Genomic DNA, 21,438 nt, shown 5'->3' with positions numbered 1-21,438 from the left:
AAAAGCACAGACTAAAGCTGATGAGTAGTAACCAAACTTCAGAAACAAGAGAGATAAGAGGTTGATAAAATGTTACTGTGGAAAATTTCATATACTCAACACAACTCAGGTATGTATTCCTCTGGACATTGTTTAGATTGGGGACAAGGAAAAAGGGATTATAGTGGAAAAGGTAACAGTCTAGAAAATAAATTGTTACATTAGAAATATCATTTGATGTGTTTCCCTTCCTTTGAAAATAAAACCTGATTGAAGAATAAACTCAACCAATAAATTTTAGGGAGGAAAAAAAAAGCTAAAAAAGAACTGGTATTTCCTTCCCATATTAACCCTACCCCTATTACCTGACATGGTCAAAGACTGTTCATTATCTGTTCAATATCAAAGACCTAAGCATGGGATACTATTAATAAACAAAGGTATATATAGTTAATATTCAAACTAAAAATAAAACATTTTAATTTCCTTAGATAACACATGATGGCTTAAGAGCTTTATTATATAATTTTAGGCCAGTAAAGATGGCAATGCTAGTCCCTGACTATAAAGCTGAAACCAGAATATTTTATTTTTTAATTCTTTATTGAAGGTTTGTAGAAAAACTACTCTTTGGGTTTTATTTAACTCATTTAAAAAATTTAATTAATTGCTAGATTTTCTGATACATAGTCATAGTACGTGTGAGTATGGTTCATTTTCTTTCTTTCCGAGTCTTTGGTATTTTACTTCATCTTGATTTTTTTCCCCACTAGCTAAGGCCTGACAATGTTGTAAAAAGTGATCTCTTTGAAGTTCAGTGGAACCTAGAAATGTGAATCCAGAGTATTTTAATAGTTATAGTCATGTTCTGAATCTCTAGCGAGCTAACCCAACAAGTGAAAGAATGGAAATAATCTGTCAATTCCTTTGTGGTATCTTTCACAGTGTAGATGTGTATCCCTAAAACAGTTCATTAGTTCAATCATTTCATTAATCATAAAATTAACAGAAATAAAGAGTACTTTCAATTGACACTGGGTTTTAGACATCTTTTACAAATAGAAAGAGAGAAATTTCCTACTTACCTGTAGGTCAGGACATGCCTTTTGCAATGCTTGAATTTTCTCTTGAATCTTAATCAGTTTCTTTCTTTCTTCCTGCAACTGTTTGAGCTCTCTCTGTTGCTGCTGTAGTTTAGCCTCGTAAAATTTCTCTCTATAATTAAATTGACATTATATTTTGGACTCCAGTAAATCTGATAACATTAAGCATGATGTAATACACTACACCCAGCCAAGTACTTTCTCTAAAACAGACACTAAATTTTTATTAAGTGAAGGCTATAAGCTTAACATACCTTGCCTTTTCATTTACTCCAGCGTCTTTCTGTGTTTTATTGGCATTTCCTCTATTGTTATTCGCATTTTGCTTGGTGCCTTCTTCTGCTGGGTAGAAATCATCCAAATGTGAAGTACTGGCAGAGATAACTCCTTGATCTGCTGCATCATCATCCTAAAAACACATCATTATATTAAATAATCTTGATAAATCTAATTCATACCTTAGTAAATACCATTAGTCTGTCAAAGTTATGTAAGAAAAATTAGAGAAGCAGAGAAAGTAGTAGAGAACACTGAAGTTCATTCTACCAATGGCAAGAAATGAAGTACTGAAACTAAAAATAGTATATTACATATCTGAGCTGCCTATTATCCAGTAATGATAAATATTAAGTTGCCTTTTGTTATTTTGACCAAATACTAGGCTATCAAGGAATATGAAGATAAAAAATATACTACTTGAACTGCAAACTCTTGAATATTAATTTTTCTTAAGATTTAACTTTTACAGTAACAATTCAAATAATTAATGTCCATTGTCACTTGCGTACATAAAACTTTCCCTTTCCTCACTGGCTTTTGTCTGCCAAACAAGTGCCAATGGCTTGCAAGACAAAAACTAATGAGAATATACCATTTCAAATTAGTAATCACCCGAAATACAACTGAAGTTACTATCTTCCTAACAGATTCATATTTTATTGAAATCAATGTACTTATTAAAAGATTTGGGGGGTAGTGCTCATAGCTCTTTTTGAATTTGTCTAGCAGTCCTTCCATTTTTTTACCGGAAGGCCCTCAAAAAAAAAAAGGGGGGGTGGGGAGTGGGTGGCCAGAGAGAGGTCAATGGGGAAAAAAGGAGACATATGTAATACTTTAAACAATGAAGAATTAAAAAAAAAAAAAAGAAGGTTTGGGGTGAACTATTGCATTTTCTTAAAAATATTTAGTCCTAGCCCGGCGAGTGTTGGTCAGTGGTTAGCATCGACCTATGAACTAGGAAGTCATGGTTCAATTCCAGGTCAGGGCACACTGATGAGTCTATATCTCTCTATCTCTCCCTTCCTCATTGAAATCAATAAAAGTATATTAAAAAATTTTAACTCTATATATTTTATATTTACTCATGCTTTCTCAGAAGCCCTCAACTAAAACTTTAACCTTTGCAAACATCATTCTAATAAAACCTTAAAAAGTTAGAGATAACTTAGTTATAAAACCGCCTAACCAATTTTAAGTTTATAGATGGTGTTATTCTGGTCTTTGCAATCTAAAAACTAACCTAATTCATTACTATTACGGAGAGGAATATTAGAAAATAACTGGGTTGAGACTCGGGAATAAACAAACTAGATCATGAGACATTTTCTGATAATAAAAAGTGGAAAAATTAAAGTATGAGAAAGGATACAAAACAACTGCATGCTGTTTCAGATGGTAGTATGAAAGTGCCTGAACTGAAACGATATAACTCAAACACTAAAACAAAGAAGTACTGTGTTGACACACATTCATCAGACTAAGGAACTAAAAGAAATGGCCATCTGGAGACTCTTAAGACACATAAGGTTTCATAAGGGCCATGTATGTTGTCCAAGCTAATCTAATCAAGAAGCATAATAATACCTTTAGATGCTCATAACTATGTAACTATTGAGACCATCTCCTGAGTTTCTTGGGAAAGAGAATATAAGATATAAGAACATGAAGAGTACCTTAGATAAAATAAGTAAAACCATTTTTTCTTTTTTTATATATACTAGAGGCCCAGTACATGAAAATTCATGCACTGGAGGGGGGTCCCTCAGCCCAGCCTGCCCCCACTCACAGTCTGGGAGCCCTCAGTGGGGGGAGTCGACCCAGCAATCAGGGGAAGGCAACACCCTGTCACACCTCTGCTGCTGCCACTGCTGGCAGCACAAGCCTCTGCCAGCCATGGTTACCTGAGCCTCAGGCGGCCCTGGGCAGCTGGGCAGCCGCCATCTGAGGCTTGCCTGTGCCTTAGGCAGGCCCTGGACAGCTGGAGGACTCCAGAGGCAGGCGCCCTGGAAGGGCTGAGGGGACTGGGTTCCGCCATCTTTGAGGGCGGGACAGTCAATTAGCATATTCCCTCCTTATTGGCTGTGAGCACCACCATCTTTAAGGGCAGTCAGTTAGCATATTCCCTCCTTATTGGCTGTGGGTGCCGCTATTTTGCGACGGTGAGGGTCAACTAGCATATTCCCTCTTTATTACATAGGATTTTCAATTGATTTTTTAGAGAGAGTGGAAGGGAGAGGGAGAGAGAAACATAGATGTGAAAGAGAAACATTGATATTCATTAATTGCCTCCCATATGCAACACAACCTGGGTATGTGCCCTAACTGGAATCGAACCAGCAACCTTCCAATGCATATGACCACACTCAACCAACTGAGCCACACTGCCAGGACCAATCATTTTTTTCAATTGCTCTCTTTCAGAAGGAGACCCTTTATTCCCTCTGGGTTGCAGTTTCCTCATTTCTCATATGTATTTTAGGTCCTAGGAACTCCCTAAAGCAAAAGATCTTGATTCAACATAAGCCTGAAATTAAGCTGATTCATCTATAAGCCACCAAGTTATTTATCGTTTCTGCTCTGTTATTCCCACTTTGGGTAATACATCGGAAGACAGAAATCTTATAAAAAAGGGAAAGTAACTAACAAGTACAATGATATGTAAGAAAGCACAACCTATTATTATTTGCTTTAGAAGCTGTTTTAGTTTTTTCTAATGGTAATACTGTCATATAACCAAAGTTCAAAAAAGTAAAAAAGACATTTAGAAAAGTCTTCTTTCCATCTCTGTCCCCAACTGACTCCTTTCTCCATATGTAAACAATGTTATCAGTTTATGTACCCCACATCTATAATTTGTATAAGCAAAAATATTTACATGTGTATATACACACTTATATGTGTTTGTATACATGTGTTTACACAAAAGCCTTTCTTATATTAGGGAAAACTTGGAAAAAGCCAAAAACCAATTCCAATAATGGTTAAACAAGCTATAGTGTATCAATATAAAAAATGTAATCAAGGGTAGGAGAAAAAGGACTCATACACCACTGCTTAGATATCAATTAAGAGAGTCACTTTGGAGAGCAGTTAAGCTGTGTCCATTAAAATTGCTATGTGCATAAAATCTAACATAGCAGCCCTAACCGGTTTGGCTCAATGGATAGAGCGTCTACCTGCTGACTGAAGGGTCCTAGGTTCGATTCCGGTCAAGGGAATGTACCTTAGTTGTGGGCACATCCCCAGTAGGGGGTGTGCAGGAGGTGGCTGATCGATGTTTCTCATTGATGTTTCTAACTCTCTATCCCTCTCCCTTCCTCTCTATAAAAAAATCAATAAAATATATATATTTTTAAAAATCTAACATAGCAATTCCATTTCTTGTATGCTCTTAAAAAACACAAATGCAGCCAGTGGCTCAGTTAGTTGGAATGTCATCCTATATACCGAAAAGGTTGAAGGGGTTTGATTCCCAGTCAGGCGCATATGGGAGGCAACTTATCAATCTCAATCACTCTCTCACACACACACAAATCAATAAAAAAATATATATTCTTGGAATGCACAAAGAGAGCTGGGCAAGAATATTCCCTGGAATTTTCCAAGTAGTAAAAAACTGGAAACAACAAAAGTATCTAACAGTAGGAGTCAGATTAACTAAATTAAGATCTGTTAATACTACAGAAAACTCTGTTGCAGCTAATAAGAGTTGTATTTAATATATACCACAAACACACACATACATATGCAGTATGATTTATATTTTATAATTATTTTTCTATATAATATTTCACAATTATTTATCTATAATGATATCGGATATATATGCTAATATGAAAAGTTCTCCAAGACATTGTGAAGTGGGAAAAAAAGCAAACTGTAAGTAATACTTATAGGTAGAATCTAAAAAACAAAATAAAAGAACAAATAAAACAGAAATGAACTCACAGATACAGAGAACAAACTGATTGTCACCAGATAGGAGGGAGGTTGGGGTCATGGGTGAAAAGGATTAAAAAGTGCAGATTGGCAGTTACAAAAATAGTCACAATATAAATAAAGTACAGCATAGGAAATATAGTCAATAACGTAATAATCACGTATAATATTAGATGGGTACTACACTTATCGAGCTGATCACTTCATAAAATGTCTAATCACTATTCTGTACACTTGAAACTAATATTGTATGTCAACTGTAGTTGAAAAATAAATTTAAGTGCTAAGCATGTAAAGCTGGCATATAGCAAGAACTTAATACATAAATATGTACTAGTATAACTATTATGTAATTGTCAAAATACATAAATTTTACCTTATAAGACTGTACTATTTGACAAGCAGTTTTTTAAAAACCAAGCAGTACTTGCCTGTACCATAGCAACAAGATCTTGTAATTGCCTAAGTTTCTGTTTTGCAGCCATAAGTCTATTGATCTTCTGTTCAAATTCAGCATCCTCTGGAGCCTCATCAGCCACACTGCTCCTGTGACTAGACAATGAAGCTCCACTAGCACCCTCATCTTCTGCTTCTTCCTCCTCCTCATCATCTTCACCTTGTGCAACATGAATCCCCTGTTCTCCTTCTCTATTATATCGACAATCTGCTGAAAACAGGTATCATTGAAATCCATAATTTCATAAACTTAAGAGTACTAATAAAAGAAAATCTACTTCCCAAGAACAATATGGCAAACATTTCTGTGAGTAGAGTCAATCATACCTAAAGGAGGCATGTTTAAAGCCCTTATGTTGGCCGCAGATCTGTTGTTAATTTCACAATTAGAATGAACTGATCTGCCATCTCTGTTATTAGAAATACACTGTGCATTGGAATTACTGTTTACTTCATTCCAGGTGGCAGCTACTTGGGGATTTCTAAAAAAAAGAAAACAGCTTAGTTATTTAAGGTAAAAATAATAACAACAATAACCAAGGTTTAGAACTGCTGATAAAATACTTCCAAACTATGAACGTCATTGGCTTTTCCACATTTAAATTCATACTATAAATAATTGGCACTTGCTTTTCATTAACTTCTGCAATTTAGAAACTTAAAACATTTGAAAAATCACAATTATATCTAAAATTAAAGAGGTAGAAAAAAGCTAATTTAGATACTTCTTATAATTTACTTGCATTTGATCTAACAAATAGCAAACTTACTCAACTACTATACTCAACTCTTCCCTATTTTGTACACAGACCAATTAAGATTACACTGACCAAAACAGCAGACTTACAGGAGAAAAGTCAAATAAAAGTTCTTACCGAATGTTAGTAACAGGCTCAGAATTTTCATGCTCAGAATCATATTCTGACTCTTCAGTTTCTTCATCTTTTGTGTTTTCATTTACAGCATCTGTCATCATATCTGATGTTTGTTCATAATAATGAACTAATTCTCTTAGTTCATTCAATCTCTTTCGAACTTCATTTAACTTCCTGATAAACAGCATATATACATATATAATATTAATAACTATTTTAGCAAAGTAAAGCATGCATTATTTTCATGTAATAGCAGCCAACACAAACAAAACTTAAGTCTAGTCAAATATCCAGGGGCTATGACTGTAAATAATTTAATTTCAAGTATAGTCTACTCAAAATTTCAGCTTTATTTTTTTCATGCTGTGTTAGGGACAAAAGCATATTAAAGAGTTCCAAGTGTTCATTTTAAGCAGGTATGGATGTTAACAGCTTAAAATGCAATGTCAGAAATATTCCTAGATTTCTTAATATGTATCTAAAATGAGAAGTACAAAATACTCAATTTGAATACTAGCTCTCAGGCAAATCAGGTATGCAGGCATTATTGAGCATTTGTAGATGGTTCCTATAACATAGAAATCTATAAAGTATATCATATGTTTACCCAAAAATGACCAGCTTATGTTTTTATTAAGTGCCAGGAGGCACGCCAATGCTTTTTAATCCTTAAAACACCTCTGTGAACAAGTATATTATTATCCCTATTTTGCAGATGAAGAAACAGAGGCTATGTGAGGGTAAGTTATTTGTCCAGTCATAGAGCCTTGAAAGACACAAATGCAGAGCTATCTGACTGTAAAGCCAGCTTCTAAACCACTTATTTTAACTGTAGTTCAGCTGTTTCTAATTCTTTATTTGAAAACGGGAATACATTTGCTCATAGAAATTATCTATATTACAATCTCTTTCGAACTTCATTTAACTTCCTGATAAACAGCATATATACATATATAATATTAATAACTATTTTAGCAAAGTAAAGCATGCATTATTTTCATGTAATAGCAGCCAACAAAGGCTCCTGTGAAGCCTAAAGACTGCTCATATAACACACAGACACACTTGTACTACCATATCACTTACGAATGTTTATCATATTAAATAAACCCAGAACTTATCCCCATTATTCAATTTTAATCTATTTAACAATATTTGTAAAAGTGTTTTACTGGAGTTTTTCAGTTGGATTTAGATGGCCTTCGTTTTCACTCTCATTCTGAGGAACCAGAGAAGCAGCAGGGTAAGGAACTGATGACGTGAGGCTATTGGATTCTCCATTGACAACAGGAGCAGAGGGAGCTGAAGTTGTACTTCTTTGGTCCACACTCCTTTGTGGAGAGGCTGAAGAAGGCACAACTACACACATAGAAAAAAAAGTTACCAGAAACAAATATGGCACCAAACACTTACTTACAGTTTGTTTGGATGTAGAAAAATAAAAAGCAGAAGTCATGTTTTAACATCTTAAATTCTGCATAAATTTTAGAAACTTAATAACATTAACATCCAGACCACTTATAAACATGATCCTCAACCAAACATAGTTAAAACAGAAAGAACGAAAGATGGAAATTGACAAGAACTATGATACTCTACCTTTAAAAAGTAACTACAGTATTCCTTGTTAAAGCCCCTGATAAACTTGGTTCTGTTAAGTTCATCAAGGCCACTGTGTATGATGTGCAGTGCACCACCCACAAATCTTTACAAGGCAGCCCTAGCATAGAATGTCCTTGGGAGAATACCAAATCTATAGCTCAGAGGAAATTACACCCGGTCTCCAAGCAGAACTTTTCTTATTCCAAAAAATAAAGCAAAATTATTAAAGTGACTGTGGTATACCCATACTATGAACTACTACTCAGCAATAAAACATTCTAATTAATGATGGCCAATCCTCTGTAGTCCTTTAACCACTACATTTTAATTACTTTTCTGTTCACACAGATCAGACAAAGGTTATCTTATGCCTTCAAGGGCAATAAATGAAGATTAAGAATTTTTGTACTTCTCTATCTTCCACCACTTTAAAACTATTGTCACTTGTCTCTTTCTCACAGCAACATCATCACTACTTGTTGCCTACATTATCAACTGCTATAGCTGCTTTCCAGTAGTCTCTTCACTCTATTCCCGAGCTGTTCTACCTTTGCTGCTGCTTTGCACAGTTTTCCAGTGGAAAGAGAATGACTTTTGGCATCATCAGTAAGCAATGTGCTACTTTCCTATGTGAATAACACTGATCACAAGGCCTTGAATACAACTTTCAAATTTTAAGGTTTTCTTAGTTGTGTTAATCTGTTTGGGAAGGATAAGTGTTGGGTTTAGTTTATACTCTAGAGAGTAGCAGAATAACAGAGGTCAGGGAAAAGGAGTATGTATGTTTCAGGGTAGAAATATTACGATTCTTTTGAACATGGCAAAGAGAAGAAACAGGGACTCCAGAAATATCTCTAACCCTTGTTTTTTCTTTAGTAAGAGAACAGCTGGAATGCTGAAGAATAATGACCAACTGAGCCTGACTATTGACTCCATTTCCAATGCTAGAGCTCCTACTACTGTTTGGGCAAAAGGCAGGAACCAGGCTTGTGAAGATGAGGATAGCTAATGAGAAATTGTCTAAGGCAAGTAAAACATCTGCAAAGCAGAAAAGACCGTTTCTATAGTATAACTAGGATGATTACTGTCTTTCTTATTCCCACATGAATGACTAGTTATATATTTTTTAAAAGGATGTTTTGGAATTTATGCATTAAACTATATGTACTATATAAACATTTTTTATCTCACTTTTTTGGTATAAACACTTTCATGTTTTTAAACCAAGTATTAATTTGGATTAGTTTTTCTTTAAGGGAAAATTTTGAATATGTTAAAATTGCAGTATTATTATGTCTAAGAATCTAATTACCTTCTACTTTTCCCTTAAATTCTCCCAATTTTCAAGGCCTAACTTTATCCTTTCCCTATTCTGAATTACAGAACCGATCTACCATCTATTTGGCTTTAATCATAATGCTTTATTACTTAAAAGCTTTTCACATGCAAGTTCTATCTCCCCACAAAAAAACGTAATTTTCTTGAGAAACTATGTGTTCATTCACTCACCAAATATTTACTAAGGAACTATTTATATGCTGCTATAATACATATGTCTTCTACCTAATACCACTAAGCCAGATTTACTTACATGATGAATTGTTGAGATGTTGATCTCGAAGCGTATGAAGTTCTCCAAGCAGTTTGTCCATTTTTTGTTTCTTCTCCTGTAACACTCTCATTTTGCTAAAAAGTTGAACTTTCTCATCAGGTAAATGTTCTGAAGCTGCTGGATTCCTGCTCTGGGAAACCTCCCGAGTTAATGAAAGACTTTCTGCCTGTCTCCTATTATCTGGAACAGGTAAAGGCTTATAAAAAAAATAGAAGAAAAATAAAAACTAAGGTAATTAAAGGTTGCATCCTCATTTTAAAAAGGCATAAAAATTATTCATGAGAGCCCTAGCTGGTTTAGCTCAGTGGATAGAGCATCAGCCTGCGGACTGAAGGGTCCAGGTTTAATTCCAGTCAAGGGCATATGCCCAGGTTGCAGGCTTGATCCCCAGTAGAAGGCATGCAGGAGGCAGTCAATCAATGATTCTAGCTCATCATTAATGTTTCTATCCCTCTCCCCCTCTCCAAAATCAATAAAAATATATAAAAAATAAATGTTCTTCCTGAGAGATATATATTTGCCTAGGTTGTACGGTGGGTAAGTATATGCCTTTCTTATTCCTAAATTGCATAGTGCTTCCTTTTGTGCCACTAAAACATATACGTAGTTTTAAAGACACACATGACTACACAGTGCCACACTTTATACAAAACTAGAGGCCCGGTGCACGAAATTCGTGCATGGGGGGGGGGGGAAGGGTGTTCCTCAGCCCAGCCTGCACCCTCTCCAATCCAGGACTGCTGGCTCCCAACTGCTCACCTGCCTGCCTTCCTGATTGACCCTAACCACTTCTGCCTGCCAGCCTGATCACCCCCTAACCACTCCCATGCCAGCCTGATTGATGTCTAACTGCTCCCCTGCCAGCCTGTTTGCCCCCAACTTCTCTCCTCTACCAACCTGGTCACCCTTAACTGCCCTCCCCTGCAGGGTTGATAGCCTCCAACTGCCCTCTCTTGCAGGCCTGGTCCCTCCCAACTGCCCTCCCCTGCTGGCCATCTTGTAGTGGCCATCTTGTGTCCACATGGGGGCAGGATCTTTGACCACATGGAGGCAGCCATATTGTGTGTTGGAGTGATGGTCAATCTGCATATTTCTCTTTTATTAGAGAGGATAGAGGCCTGGTGCACGGGTGGGGGCCAGCTGGTTTGCCCTGAAGGGTGTCACGGATCAGGGTGGGGGTTCCCTTGGGGTGTGGGGCATGGGGCGTGGGGTGGCCTGAGCGAGGGGCATGTGGTGGTTTGCAGGCCAGCAACTCCCCCTGGCGACCCAAGCGGAGGCCCTGGTATCTGGAATTTATTTACCTTCTACAATTGAAACTTTGTAGCCTGGAGCAGAGCCAAGCCTCCTGCTCGCTCTGTGGCCAGCAGCCATTTCTTTAGTGGTTTATGTATCTTCTATAATGGAAACTTTGTAGCCTTAAGAAGAGGCCTGGGCCGGCCAGGGTGTGCGGAAAGCTTTGCTTCTTCCATTGCCAAGGGCAAACCCTAGCCTCCCACTCTTTCCAGCTCCGTGGCTGCCGCCATTTCTGTTTGGATTTGTTTACCTTCTATAATTGAAACTTTGTAGCCTTGAGTGGAGGCTTAGGCTGGCAAGGGCAGGTGGAAAGCTTGGCTTCCTCCATTGCCTGGGAAACCCAAGCCTCCCTCCTGCTCTCTGTGGCTGTAGCCATCTTGGTTGGGTTTATTTGCATACTCGCTCTAATTGGCTGGTGGGCGTGGTGGAGTGATGATTAATTTGCATATATTACTCTTTTATTAGGTAGGATAAGCCTTATCAATCCCTCTCTTACCACCACCATAAACTTTTAACTTCTTAAACCTATCAAAGGCTTTCCATCCACTTCTTTCCTATGTTCCTCTATTTAAAATAAATTATGAAACCTTTCAAAAATCTAGTAAGACTTAGGGAATCACAGCCTATATAATAAAGGGTAATATGATAATTGACCCTACGACAGAACGAACTGAAACGATTGGTTGCTATGACACACACTGACCACCAGGGGTCAGACACTCAATGCAGGAGCTGCCCCCTGGTGGTCAGTGTGCTCCCACAAGGAGAGCTCTGCTCAGCCACAAGCCGGGCTGATGGCTGCAAGCGCAACGGTGATGGCGGAAGCCTCTCCCGCCTCCTTGGCAGCACTAAGAATGTAACATTGACGGCTTAGGCCAGCTCCCTGCCTAAGCTGTCAGTCGGACATCCCCCAAGGGCTCCCGGGCTTCCAGAGCAATGTCTGACTGCCAGCATAAGCCTATCCTCCAGGAAGCAGACCTAAGCCGTCAGGTGGACATCCCTGAAGGGTCCCAGACTGGGAGAGGGCACAGGCCGGGCTGAGGGACCCCCCTCACCAAGTGCACAAATTTTTGTGCACTGGGTCTCTAGTGTTGAATAAATGCCATTGACCTTAAATTTTACCATTTTGCCACATTTGCATCAATTTCTTTTTTAAAGAGAACTATAACCTTATAAATACAGCTAAAGCTCTATACATAAAAATACCCAACCCATTACTCTTTCCAAAGGTATTAACATGCTTTTAGTCTGTAATACCTATGTATGTACTCATAAAAAAATATACATTCTTTATACATTTTTAAACATACACTAAGTGGTACCCTTCTTAAACTTGCATTTTTCATTCCTCAGCTCTAGTTCAGTTACCATACTGGTTACAGGATTTCACTCTATGTATACATAACTTATTAGTCCATTTTCCTGTTCATGGATGAACATTTAGGTTGCTTTTTATGCTATTAACACAATGCTGCATGAACATTCTTGTACATAACATGACTCCTTGTGAACATAGAATTTCTTAAGGTGGGATATTGCAGGATTCCTGGAAAATATGTACTAGATATTGCTCAATAATTCCCAAGAGTGTTCGGGCCATATTCTTTTATTTCCAGTTGCTCAGCAGGCAGGTGATAGTGCATCTTCAATCATACTCAATTCCACAGGAGAGGTATTAATTCACTTTTCTTACTCAAGGCCCACAGACTGAAATGTTTGCATTTATATAATTATTTTTAAAGGTCATGCCCTAACCGGTTTGGCTCAGTGGATAGAGCATCGGCCTGCAGACTGAAAGGTCCCAGGTTCGATTTTGATCAAGGGCATGTACCTTGGTTGCGGGCACATCCCCAGTTGGGGGTGTGTAGGAGGCAGCTGATCGATGCTTCTCTCTCATGGATGTTTCTAACTCTCTATCCCTCACCCTTCCTCTCTGTAAAAAAATCAATCAAAAAATGTATTTTTTTTTAAATAAATAAAAGGTCAATAAATTATGAACTTATTCTGAAATTAAACTTAAGAACTTTCTTAAAATTGTTAGAAATTATTACAAGGACATAGATTCAAACAAAACAAGTTTAAAGATTGTGACCATTCATCTTTGAGAGGAAAAAAGAACGTGTTATTGAGTAATACACAAAGGAAAAATTTCACTAATCACTTCATTCAAAATAGATTTTCTTCTAATTTATTGTTTCTCAAAGTATAGTCCCTAGACTACCAGCACTAGAACACATGGAAGAAAGCCCACGCTAAATGTATGAATCATAATTTTAAAGGTGGGAAGACTCCCACTGAATAGAAATCTACATTATTTTAACCATCATATCAGATAATACTTACGCTCAGTAAAGTTTGAGCTCCACTGTTTTAATTAATGTGATTTTAAACTCAGCTATAGTGAAAAAATTGTTACCTGAGAATCACGAAGCTGATTATGAAAATGCTGAATTAAATCATTCAATTCTTCATTTAGTTCAGATGTGATACTAACTCCAGATAGGCTACCTGTAGTTTCTGTTACAACTGGAAAAAAAATTAAGAACGATTAATTAAAGTAAATAAATAAATACAACACCTTAATTTATGAGAAACTAAAAATAAATTGTGGGGAAACAGGACTTAAAACACCTCCACTAACATAATTTGAAACTAGTTAACCCTCATATTTATTTGTCAACCAATCATTTTATTGTTTCCATCTAATCTGAAAATAAAGGGAAACTGACAAAACTCTAAGATAGTGGTTCATCTTTTTCTATCCCAACATTTAAGGAGGGATACTTTTACATCCCAATTAAGAACAGTGACTGAATGGAGTAGGGATGGGGACAGGTCTAGTAGTCTGGGTTGGGGCTGTGTTAGGGAAAGTACTTGTCTGAAAAAGAACAGCTGATTCTGATAGGTCTCAATTCCCATCTCCACTAACAAATTATGCTCTAGTTCAGAAGCTAGCAAACTTTCTTCAAAATTCAGATAGTATTAAATATGTTAAGCTTTGTAGAAATACAGTTTTTGTTTCAACTACTCAACCCTGCCATTATAGGGCAAAAGTAACCACAGAAAATACATAAACAAATGGGCATGGCTATATTCCCTAAAACTTTATTGCAGATAGTGGGCCAAAACCAGTTGGCCATCAGTTGCTGACCCCTGCAACAGAACAGATAATTTACTGAAGTAATTGCTTATAATACTAGTCATACTAAAAGACCATAGTTTTTATCTTCCTTTCTAAGGCAGTACTCTGATGACAATTTTGATAATGATTGGTGCTCTACTATCCAGCCACCCCATGCTTATCCTAGCTCTAAATGAGACACTGGCTATAAACTGTTTCTGTTTAAAAGGAAAATACTAGCTTTTTCTATTGAGAAATTCGAATTTCAGGGCTGGAGAGAATCCCACACATCTAGTCCAAACTATGTTCTAAAAAGGAAGAAATTACAGTCTAGATAACTAACACACAGCTTTCTAGTTAAATGATTACAAGAGCACTCTTTCACAGGAGTGCTCTTATATACCAGAAAATTAAATAAAACAATTGTGGCTTTCCATCAGTATTCCTCTGCAAAATCTCATAAATACAAGAGTAAATCTGTCTTAAAATTATTAACCTAAAGTTCTTTTTGAAATAGTATATAAAATAAATTAAAACTCTTATTCGTCCTATTCCTGGTCCCTGCCTCGTAACAGTACACATTTTTTAAAATAGATTATCTGCTTACTTAAAAATAAAAGTTCATAAACAGAAGACCACTGACCTAAAACTCAAGAGATCTGATGCTACTAAAATTTCGTATAAGCTTAGACAAGTCACAAACTCTGTGCTGGAGGTCCTTCTTTATAAAGTGAGAAAACAAGAAAAGCTCCTGAGACTAATTTTGTGATAATCAAATGAGATGATGTAAACTTAACTATTTCAAATAACATAACTATCACAGGAAAGTCTCTGAAATCTAACACTCCAAATTTGAAAAATGTTTAAAATGTATTATTAACCAAACTAGTATTGGTCATTAGTAATATATGTTTTTCCTAAATGTAAAAGCTAATGATACTTTGAATTTTAAAAGGGAAAGTGGGAATAAAAATCTTATAATTATTGCCCTGGCCAGGAATCTCAGTTGGAGCATCATGCTGTGCACAAAAAGGTTGTGGGTTCAATTCCTGGTCAGGGCACATACCTAGGCTGAGGGTTCCATACCTGGTGGGGGTGATTATGGAAGGCAACTGATCAATGTTTCTCTCTCTCTCTCTCTCTCGCCCCCCCCCCCCCACCCTTTTCCTTTCTCTCTAAAAATCAATGAGCATAGGCTTGGTGAGGATTTTCTTTTAAATCTTATACTTATTACTATATGTTATACTATATATATTATATATAACTATATAATTATTATAAAAGAGTAAGTTACTTGCAAGTCATAAAGTTCCTTATGAAAAGGGAAAAATTAAATTATGCATAACAGTGACCAGAGGGCTGAGCCAGTGGGCTGGGTGTGAGCAGCAGGATAAATCTACTAACAAGGTAACTTCAGTGAGGACCTAAAATGGAGAGCCCACAGGGTGATAAATTATTAGAATGGGATGACAGACTACTAGAAATATTACCTGAGTTTTAAAAAGTAACAATTTGTTTCCAACTTAATGAAGATTAAATACTTAGGTTTGAAGGTGATGAGACAAATTAAACTCAATACTAAACAATGCAATAAAATTTCCACCTAAGTCATATACGACTATTAGGGGGGAAAAAAAGTATTTCTGAGTCTCAGGAAGACTGTATAGGATAAAAACAGCCCAAAGAAACTACTGTACACAAATGGATACCTAATTGAAATAAAAGAACTACCAGTAACCTCAGAAGCTAAAAAAGCTCTACAAATCTAATCACCATCTTACTTAAGGTCTTAACCCTTCCTTGGGAGACAAGCAAAATATAGCAATCCTACCTAAATAAAGTACAAAAGGTGGAAATAAAAGCATCAACACCACTATCAGTCGGAGGTACAAAAACAGAACTACAGCCTGTCCCTTTTACCTCGTAAGGGTACTCGCTGATGAAAAGGAGAGCGAGATGGCTGTCTGCCCGGTACAGTATGATGGCCAGGAGTTGTCCCTGCAATCTTTTCTGCATAACCAGAGAAAAGCACAGGACAGGGTAAGCCTTACATTTAGGTTTCTAAACCTGTCAATGATCAAGATCTGACTATTTAATAACCAGCATCCACCTCGCAGTACTATCACGCCTTGCTTATAAAACAACGTTCTAAGACTGCGGCATACCAGAGTCATCCATCACAGCAATAGCTTGCTCTGCTTTGTGCTGCAGAGCAAGAAGAGCAGCTTGTCTTCCCTGCAGAGCTCGCAGTTGCTCCTGCTGCTGTAACATCCTTTTTAATAAATCATGTTGTTTCTTCAAATTTTCTATCTCTTCCATAGGTTCCTGCTGAGGATCTCTGGCCTGGAAAATAAGACCAACAACAATTATAGCTACTAAAATTCATGTTTCCATTTCAATTGCCAGTGGCAAAGTACATACATATATAATAAATTAGTACTAAATATACAACCCTAGATGCAGGTTTAGTACACTTTAAGAAAAAAAAATGGTAACACAGGAAGCCTGCCATATTAAGAGAAGGTAGATAGGTAATTTCATAGTCAAAGACCATAAGCAATTGCTTAACATAAAGAGGAATCAACAAAAGGAAAATAAAGAAAAAGGCATACAATAAAAGACAGGAAGTCTAAAAGGCAAAAGGAGCTATAAGCACCTACATATATACAAATAAAGGAGGGATTCAGCCCTTACAGAAAAGGAAGAGCAAATCACACCAGGCTAATGCCCTAAAAGTACCCTTGAAAAGACTAAAAAAACCCCACAGTTTTGCCCCACTCCTAAGAGATGTTTAAAAAAACCCACCAAACAATTTTAAAAACACATTTTTTATTTGATAATCTGATGTGAAAGGCTTTAATTTACTCACATCACATTATACAAGCAAAAGTAAAGCAGAAATTTTATATTTTGTATCAAAAATATTTTTTTCTTCTAAATTAAGTTCATTTAGAATACTCTGATATTCCCCCCAAAGTAGCCAGAATTTTTGCCTAAAAAATAGAGGATCAGATTATTTAAAAACTAAGTTTTAAAAACTTAAAATTATTCATATATAACCCAACAAAAAAATTAAGTCAATTAAGCAAAGAGACAAATTTAAATATAACTAGGAAACAATAAATTATAAACAAAATTATGCCTGAACTATTTACCATTATATTTTTCATCATAGACTTGCTTTATAAAAATCTTGAATTTTAAAAGTTTAATGATTCTACTTAATATTTATATAAAATGCTTCTATTAACTCAGAAACGTATGTTACATTCTTTCCTGTTATTAACTCATCTTCTTATTTCTGGCTTATTTCAACACTATTTATATCTTAAAAAAAAAAAAGAAAGAAATCTGAAGGAGGAGGGGTAACTATAAGTAGTTAACTTTCTCAGACTTGATCCAAAATAATTTCATCAAAGTCATTGGTAAAATGTGAAACCAGAGCAAAAATAGGTACAGATCTTAATGGAATGACTAAGAGAAATGTCTCCAGACTGATATCAAATATTCCAGCAAAGAATTAATGGTGATTAATTAGGAAAAGAAACATCGCACAAATAAGGCAAAATGTGATCTAGGAAAAAAAGAAAACCTTCAAGAATGTCTATAACTCCACCTAATTTAAAAATTCTCCCATCTCCCAGAAACAGTTCAGACCTCAAGGTAACCTGAAAGCTATCTATTCCTAAAGGATTTACTAAACAACATAGTATTATGGATTTTTTACACTTTAAAAAGCAAACTTTTTAAATTAACTTTAATCCTTGTTAGTCACATCCATTTGCAAAACTTTGATATTCTAATTATAAAGAATTCTGAACTATTTACTAAACACAATTACCTTTAGATTTTTCACTAATCCAGAGATGAATTCCCAACAATTTTTTAAATTAGTGAGGTTTTATTACTGCTTAATAACTTTCGCATCCATAAAAAATAACATTTCAGAATAATACTTCAAAAAGCTGAACTAAGGGCTGTAGGTGGGGACTACTATCAAATATAAAGGGAAGTCGAGAAAATGGAAATAAAAATACTTAGGGATAAGAACATGCTAAGAGGATGGTGCATGGAACAGAAACCCAAAAAGAAGCCAAGCCTGTATCCACCCTTCAAACCATACTAAACTTCCTGAGTCACTTTCAACAAGCATGCTTTTAGTTTACAGATTTAAAAAAATAACTTGGACCCTAACTGGTTTGGCTCAGTGAATAGAGCATCGGCCTGCGGAATGAAGGGTCCCAGGTTCAATTCTGGTCAAGGGCATGTACCTTGGTTGCGGGTACATCCCCAGTAGGGGGTGTGCAGGAGGCAGCTGATTGATGTCTCTCTCCTCTCTCACCGATATTTCTAACTCTCTATCCCTCTACCTTCCTCTCTGTAAAAAAATCAATAAAATATATTTTAAAAATAAATAAATAAATAACTTGGGGCATGAAATCCTGAGTTACATACAGGTTAACAGTCTGATTTCAGAAAACCCTACATTTCCTCTACTTAGCTGAGGCTCCTCCAGTATTCTTCATGAATGCAAATGTATTTTTAAGGCTAAACAGCACTTCAGATAAATATGCACCCCAACTTTTTTTTTTTTTATGTGAAAGATGAGGAATTAAAAGCCCAGAGAAAATAAAGCTATGATTTATCCAATATCACAGTTCGGGGAAGTAAAATTCCTAGGTTCTAGTTTTGAGTTTTTAACACCATACTATCTGCCCCAAAATTATGCATTTAGATAGTTATAAACACAGAGGTCTAAGATATAATCTCTGAAGAAGCATAGTTTGATTTGGGAAACAAAGTTAGACATGAAAAAAACTAAATGGTATTTTTAAAAGCCTACAAATTTTCTAAGAGCTAGGATTAAGGGTAAGGAAAAAGATGAATATGGGAAAACAATGAGGACATAAGTATTTGTGGAAGGCTTCTGTTTAAAAATTATGCCAAATGTCATCCCATCTATAAAATAATCCATAAAATGGACTCTGCCCTTGTAGGCAGCTTGATAATATTAATCATTTTCCATTACATTGACTCTCAGGTAAGATCACAACTTTTCCCCCTACTCTTCTAACAGAATACTACATTTTGATAGGATGTTAAGGAAGGAAAGGTGGGGTAGGAAGAATGACAGATTCTGCAGAGCAGAGAAAGAATCAAGTCGGTGGGAATTATGAATTTTTTCTGAGAAATTAAAATAATTTTATGAACAGAGTACTGATAGAACTACTGTAGGATGGCCCTAAGAATCAAACAATTAAAGAGACTCAAATTAGAATAAACTCCAAGAAGTTCAGGAGAATAATATGATTCATTTACAAGGATGTTATTAAAAGGAACTTAAAATAAGGAAAGTGGTATATGTAATGTCTTAGGGAAAGAACTGGCAAATACTATGCTATAGTAATTATCAACTCTTAAGTTCTCTTTGTCACTATTTAGAAGACTTAAAGAACATTAGTTTCAAAGAATATCTACTGTGCTTCACATTCACTTTCTCTTCTCCAATGCCAGTAGTTTTAAAAATAATCAACTACTTCACTGACTTTTCTGTTGAATTGGGGTACCTTTCGCTTAACACTTTATAGTAACATCACCAAAGCTGATTTTAATCTGTATCTTCAAACTCTTGTGGGAGCCATAAAAAAAACAAGACACCTAGAAGTTAAGCTTTGCCATTTTTAAACATACACAAAAAAATATAAAGTATGTACATAACAAAAAATGTACATAAAAGAAAGACTAATCCTAGGTAATAAGCTAGTAATAAAACATGAAATTAGTCTTAAAATAGTTATTAAAATAGCCCTTTATTCTTGCCAAATGGATATGAGCACCATTAGAAATGCTATTTTTATTCAAACTGTTTAACTGGAACTATACAAATAGTTGTCTTTAAACCTTTCCCGAGTGCCTTTATGCAAATAATGAAAAATTAAAAGAAAATCATTTAGAGCAAACACTGGAGGAAAAAAAATTGCAAAAACATTAGCAAACAAAGTCAACTGGATTATTTTTCACACATACAAAAAAACAACAAAACAAGAATAGAAGGAGTTTCCAATAGGAACACAACTACAAACCAAAAGGCAAGTAATGGTCAAGGCAGATACTTTGGTCTATTTTGAATTCTCAATAGCAAAAAAATTTGTTACATTTTGAATTCTCAAAGGAAAAATTGATTTTAAGTTTCAGGTCCTTTGTTAATGCAAATTCAAAACAGCTGCCAAATTTAACCCCTGGAGAGGAGTATAAGAAAGCAGAAAAGAATAAAAACATTAAAAAACAGCATTTTGCTAAAGCATATTACAATATAATTAACCATGTTTATAACATATTTAAGAAAAACAGCAGTAACAGAAAAGCAAATAAGGAAGAGGAAATATGAACAAAAGAGCTGCTCATATACAGACTTCCCAAGTTAATATTGTGAAGTATATACCTTTGAGGGAAATCCACGTTTTCGGCTATATTTCCTATTAGGCCTCAGTTCCCTGTCATTCTGAGGAGGTCTGTCACCTTTCCCTTTTGGACTTGTAGTAACGTCAATGTCTGAAACCTGTTCTTGTGAAGCTGAATTCCCTAGTTTGTCCTCAATGAACGGCCGAATTCTCAGACTAAAAGATGCCTCCTTTATTAAATAGTGTAGCATATTAATTTCTTAACACAAACTCCTGTTTAACATACAAGTCACCCTTATAAATAAATACAGAAAATTTACCAGTCTATTTTTTTAAAAAATCAATCCACCCTCCCACAAGTGTCAATAAACTTACGACTTTTAAATTTCTTTACACTAGACTACTGCTTATTGTAATTATCTTATCCTAGACAATTTCCAAGTTATACAACTGCTAATGCATATTTTAACATTTATGCTGCTATGTTATTTATCAATTTTCAATGATTTTGTTATTAAAAATTCTCTTCATAGTGAACACTATATAAACATTGTAATAACCAACTATACCATTTCCCACCCATCCCCAACAGAATTCCTTTACCCATAGGCCCCCAACCCTTCCATTTCTGCTGGAATGAAAGGTGAGGAAGAAATTATTCCCAGCACCACTATAAACAGAAAAACAATTTCCTCATTAGAATCCATTCTTTTACAACTATTTTGATCAAGCCCTGTGAATATCTCCTGGTGAAAATAATGTAGAGAGAAAAAATTCA

At 35.7% G+C, this 21,438-nt stretch overlaps 1 protein-coding gene, 1 long non-coding RNA gene and 1 other non-coding gene across 8 annotated transcripts in view; 2 read left to right on the top strand and 1 right to left on the bottom strand.

Moving 5' to 3' along the window:
* The window catches only part of PCM1 (pericentriolar material 1), an 85,989-nt gene that overhangs the window by 45,639 nt on the left and 18,912 nt on the right, over positions 1-21,438 (bottom strand). For all 6 annotated transcript variants that reach the window (XM_028152625.2, XM_028152623.2, XM_054720105.1 and 3 more), the window contains 11 exons: positions 20,702-20,890; positions 16,425-16,602; positions 16,180-16,269; positions 13,555-13,664; positions 9,825-10,041; positions 7,804-7,990; positions 6,632-6,805; positions 6,084-6,238; positions 5,732-5,967; positions 1,337-1,491; positions 1,065-1,194 (listed from right to left, as the gene is read on the bottom strand). In XM_028152625.2, coding sequence (XP_028008426.2) covers positions 1,065-1,194; positions 1,337-1,491; positions 5,732-5,967; positions 6,084-6,238; positions 6,632-6,805; positions 7,804-7,990; positions 9,825-10,041; positions 13,555-13,664; positions 16,180-16,269; positions 16,425-16,602; positions 20,702-20,890 — 1,821 coding nt within the window. The remainder of the gene's footprint in view (positions 1-1,064; positions 1,195-1,336; positions 1,492-5,731; positions 5,968-6,083; positions 6,239-6,631; positions 6,806-7,803; positions 7,991-9,824; positions 10,042-13,554; positions 13,665-16,179; positions 16,270-16,424; positions 16,603-20,701; positions 20,891-21,438) is intronic.
* Positions 46-9,327, top strand: LOC129150008 (uncharacterized). Its single transcript, XR_008556789.1, has 3 exons — positions 46-109; positions 5,815-5,977; positions 9,110-9,327. It is a non-coding gene; the product is annotated as an uncharacterized LOC129150008 (long non-coding RNA).
* LOC114233289 (U7 small nuclear RNA) lies at positions 2,056-2,119 on the top strand. Its single transcript, XR_003619438.1, has one exon. It is a non-coding gene; the product is annotated as a U7 small nuclear RNA (small nuclear RNA).

Source organism: Eptesicus fuscus, chromosome 8 (genome assembly GCF_027574615.1).
Source record: "Eptesicus fuscus isolate TK198812 chromosome 8, DD_ASM_mEF_20220401, whole genome shotgun sequence".
NCBI lineage: Eukaryota > Metazoa > Chordata > Mammalia > Chiroptera > Vespertilionidae > Eptesicus > Eptesicus fuscus.
The sequence above is the reverse complement of the archived record's forward strand: the minus strand, read 5'-3'. Positions and strand labels throughout refer to the sequence as shown.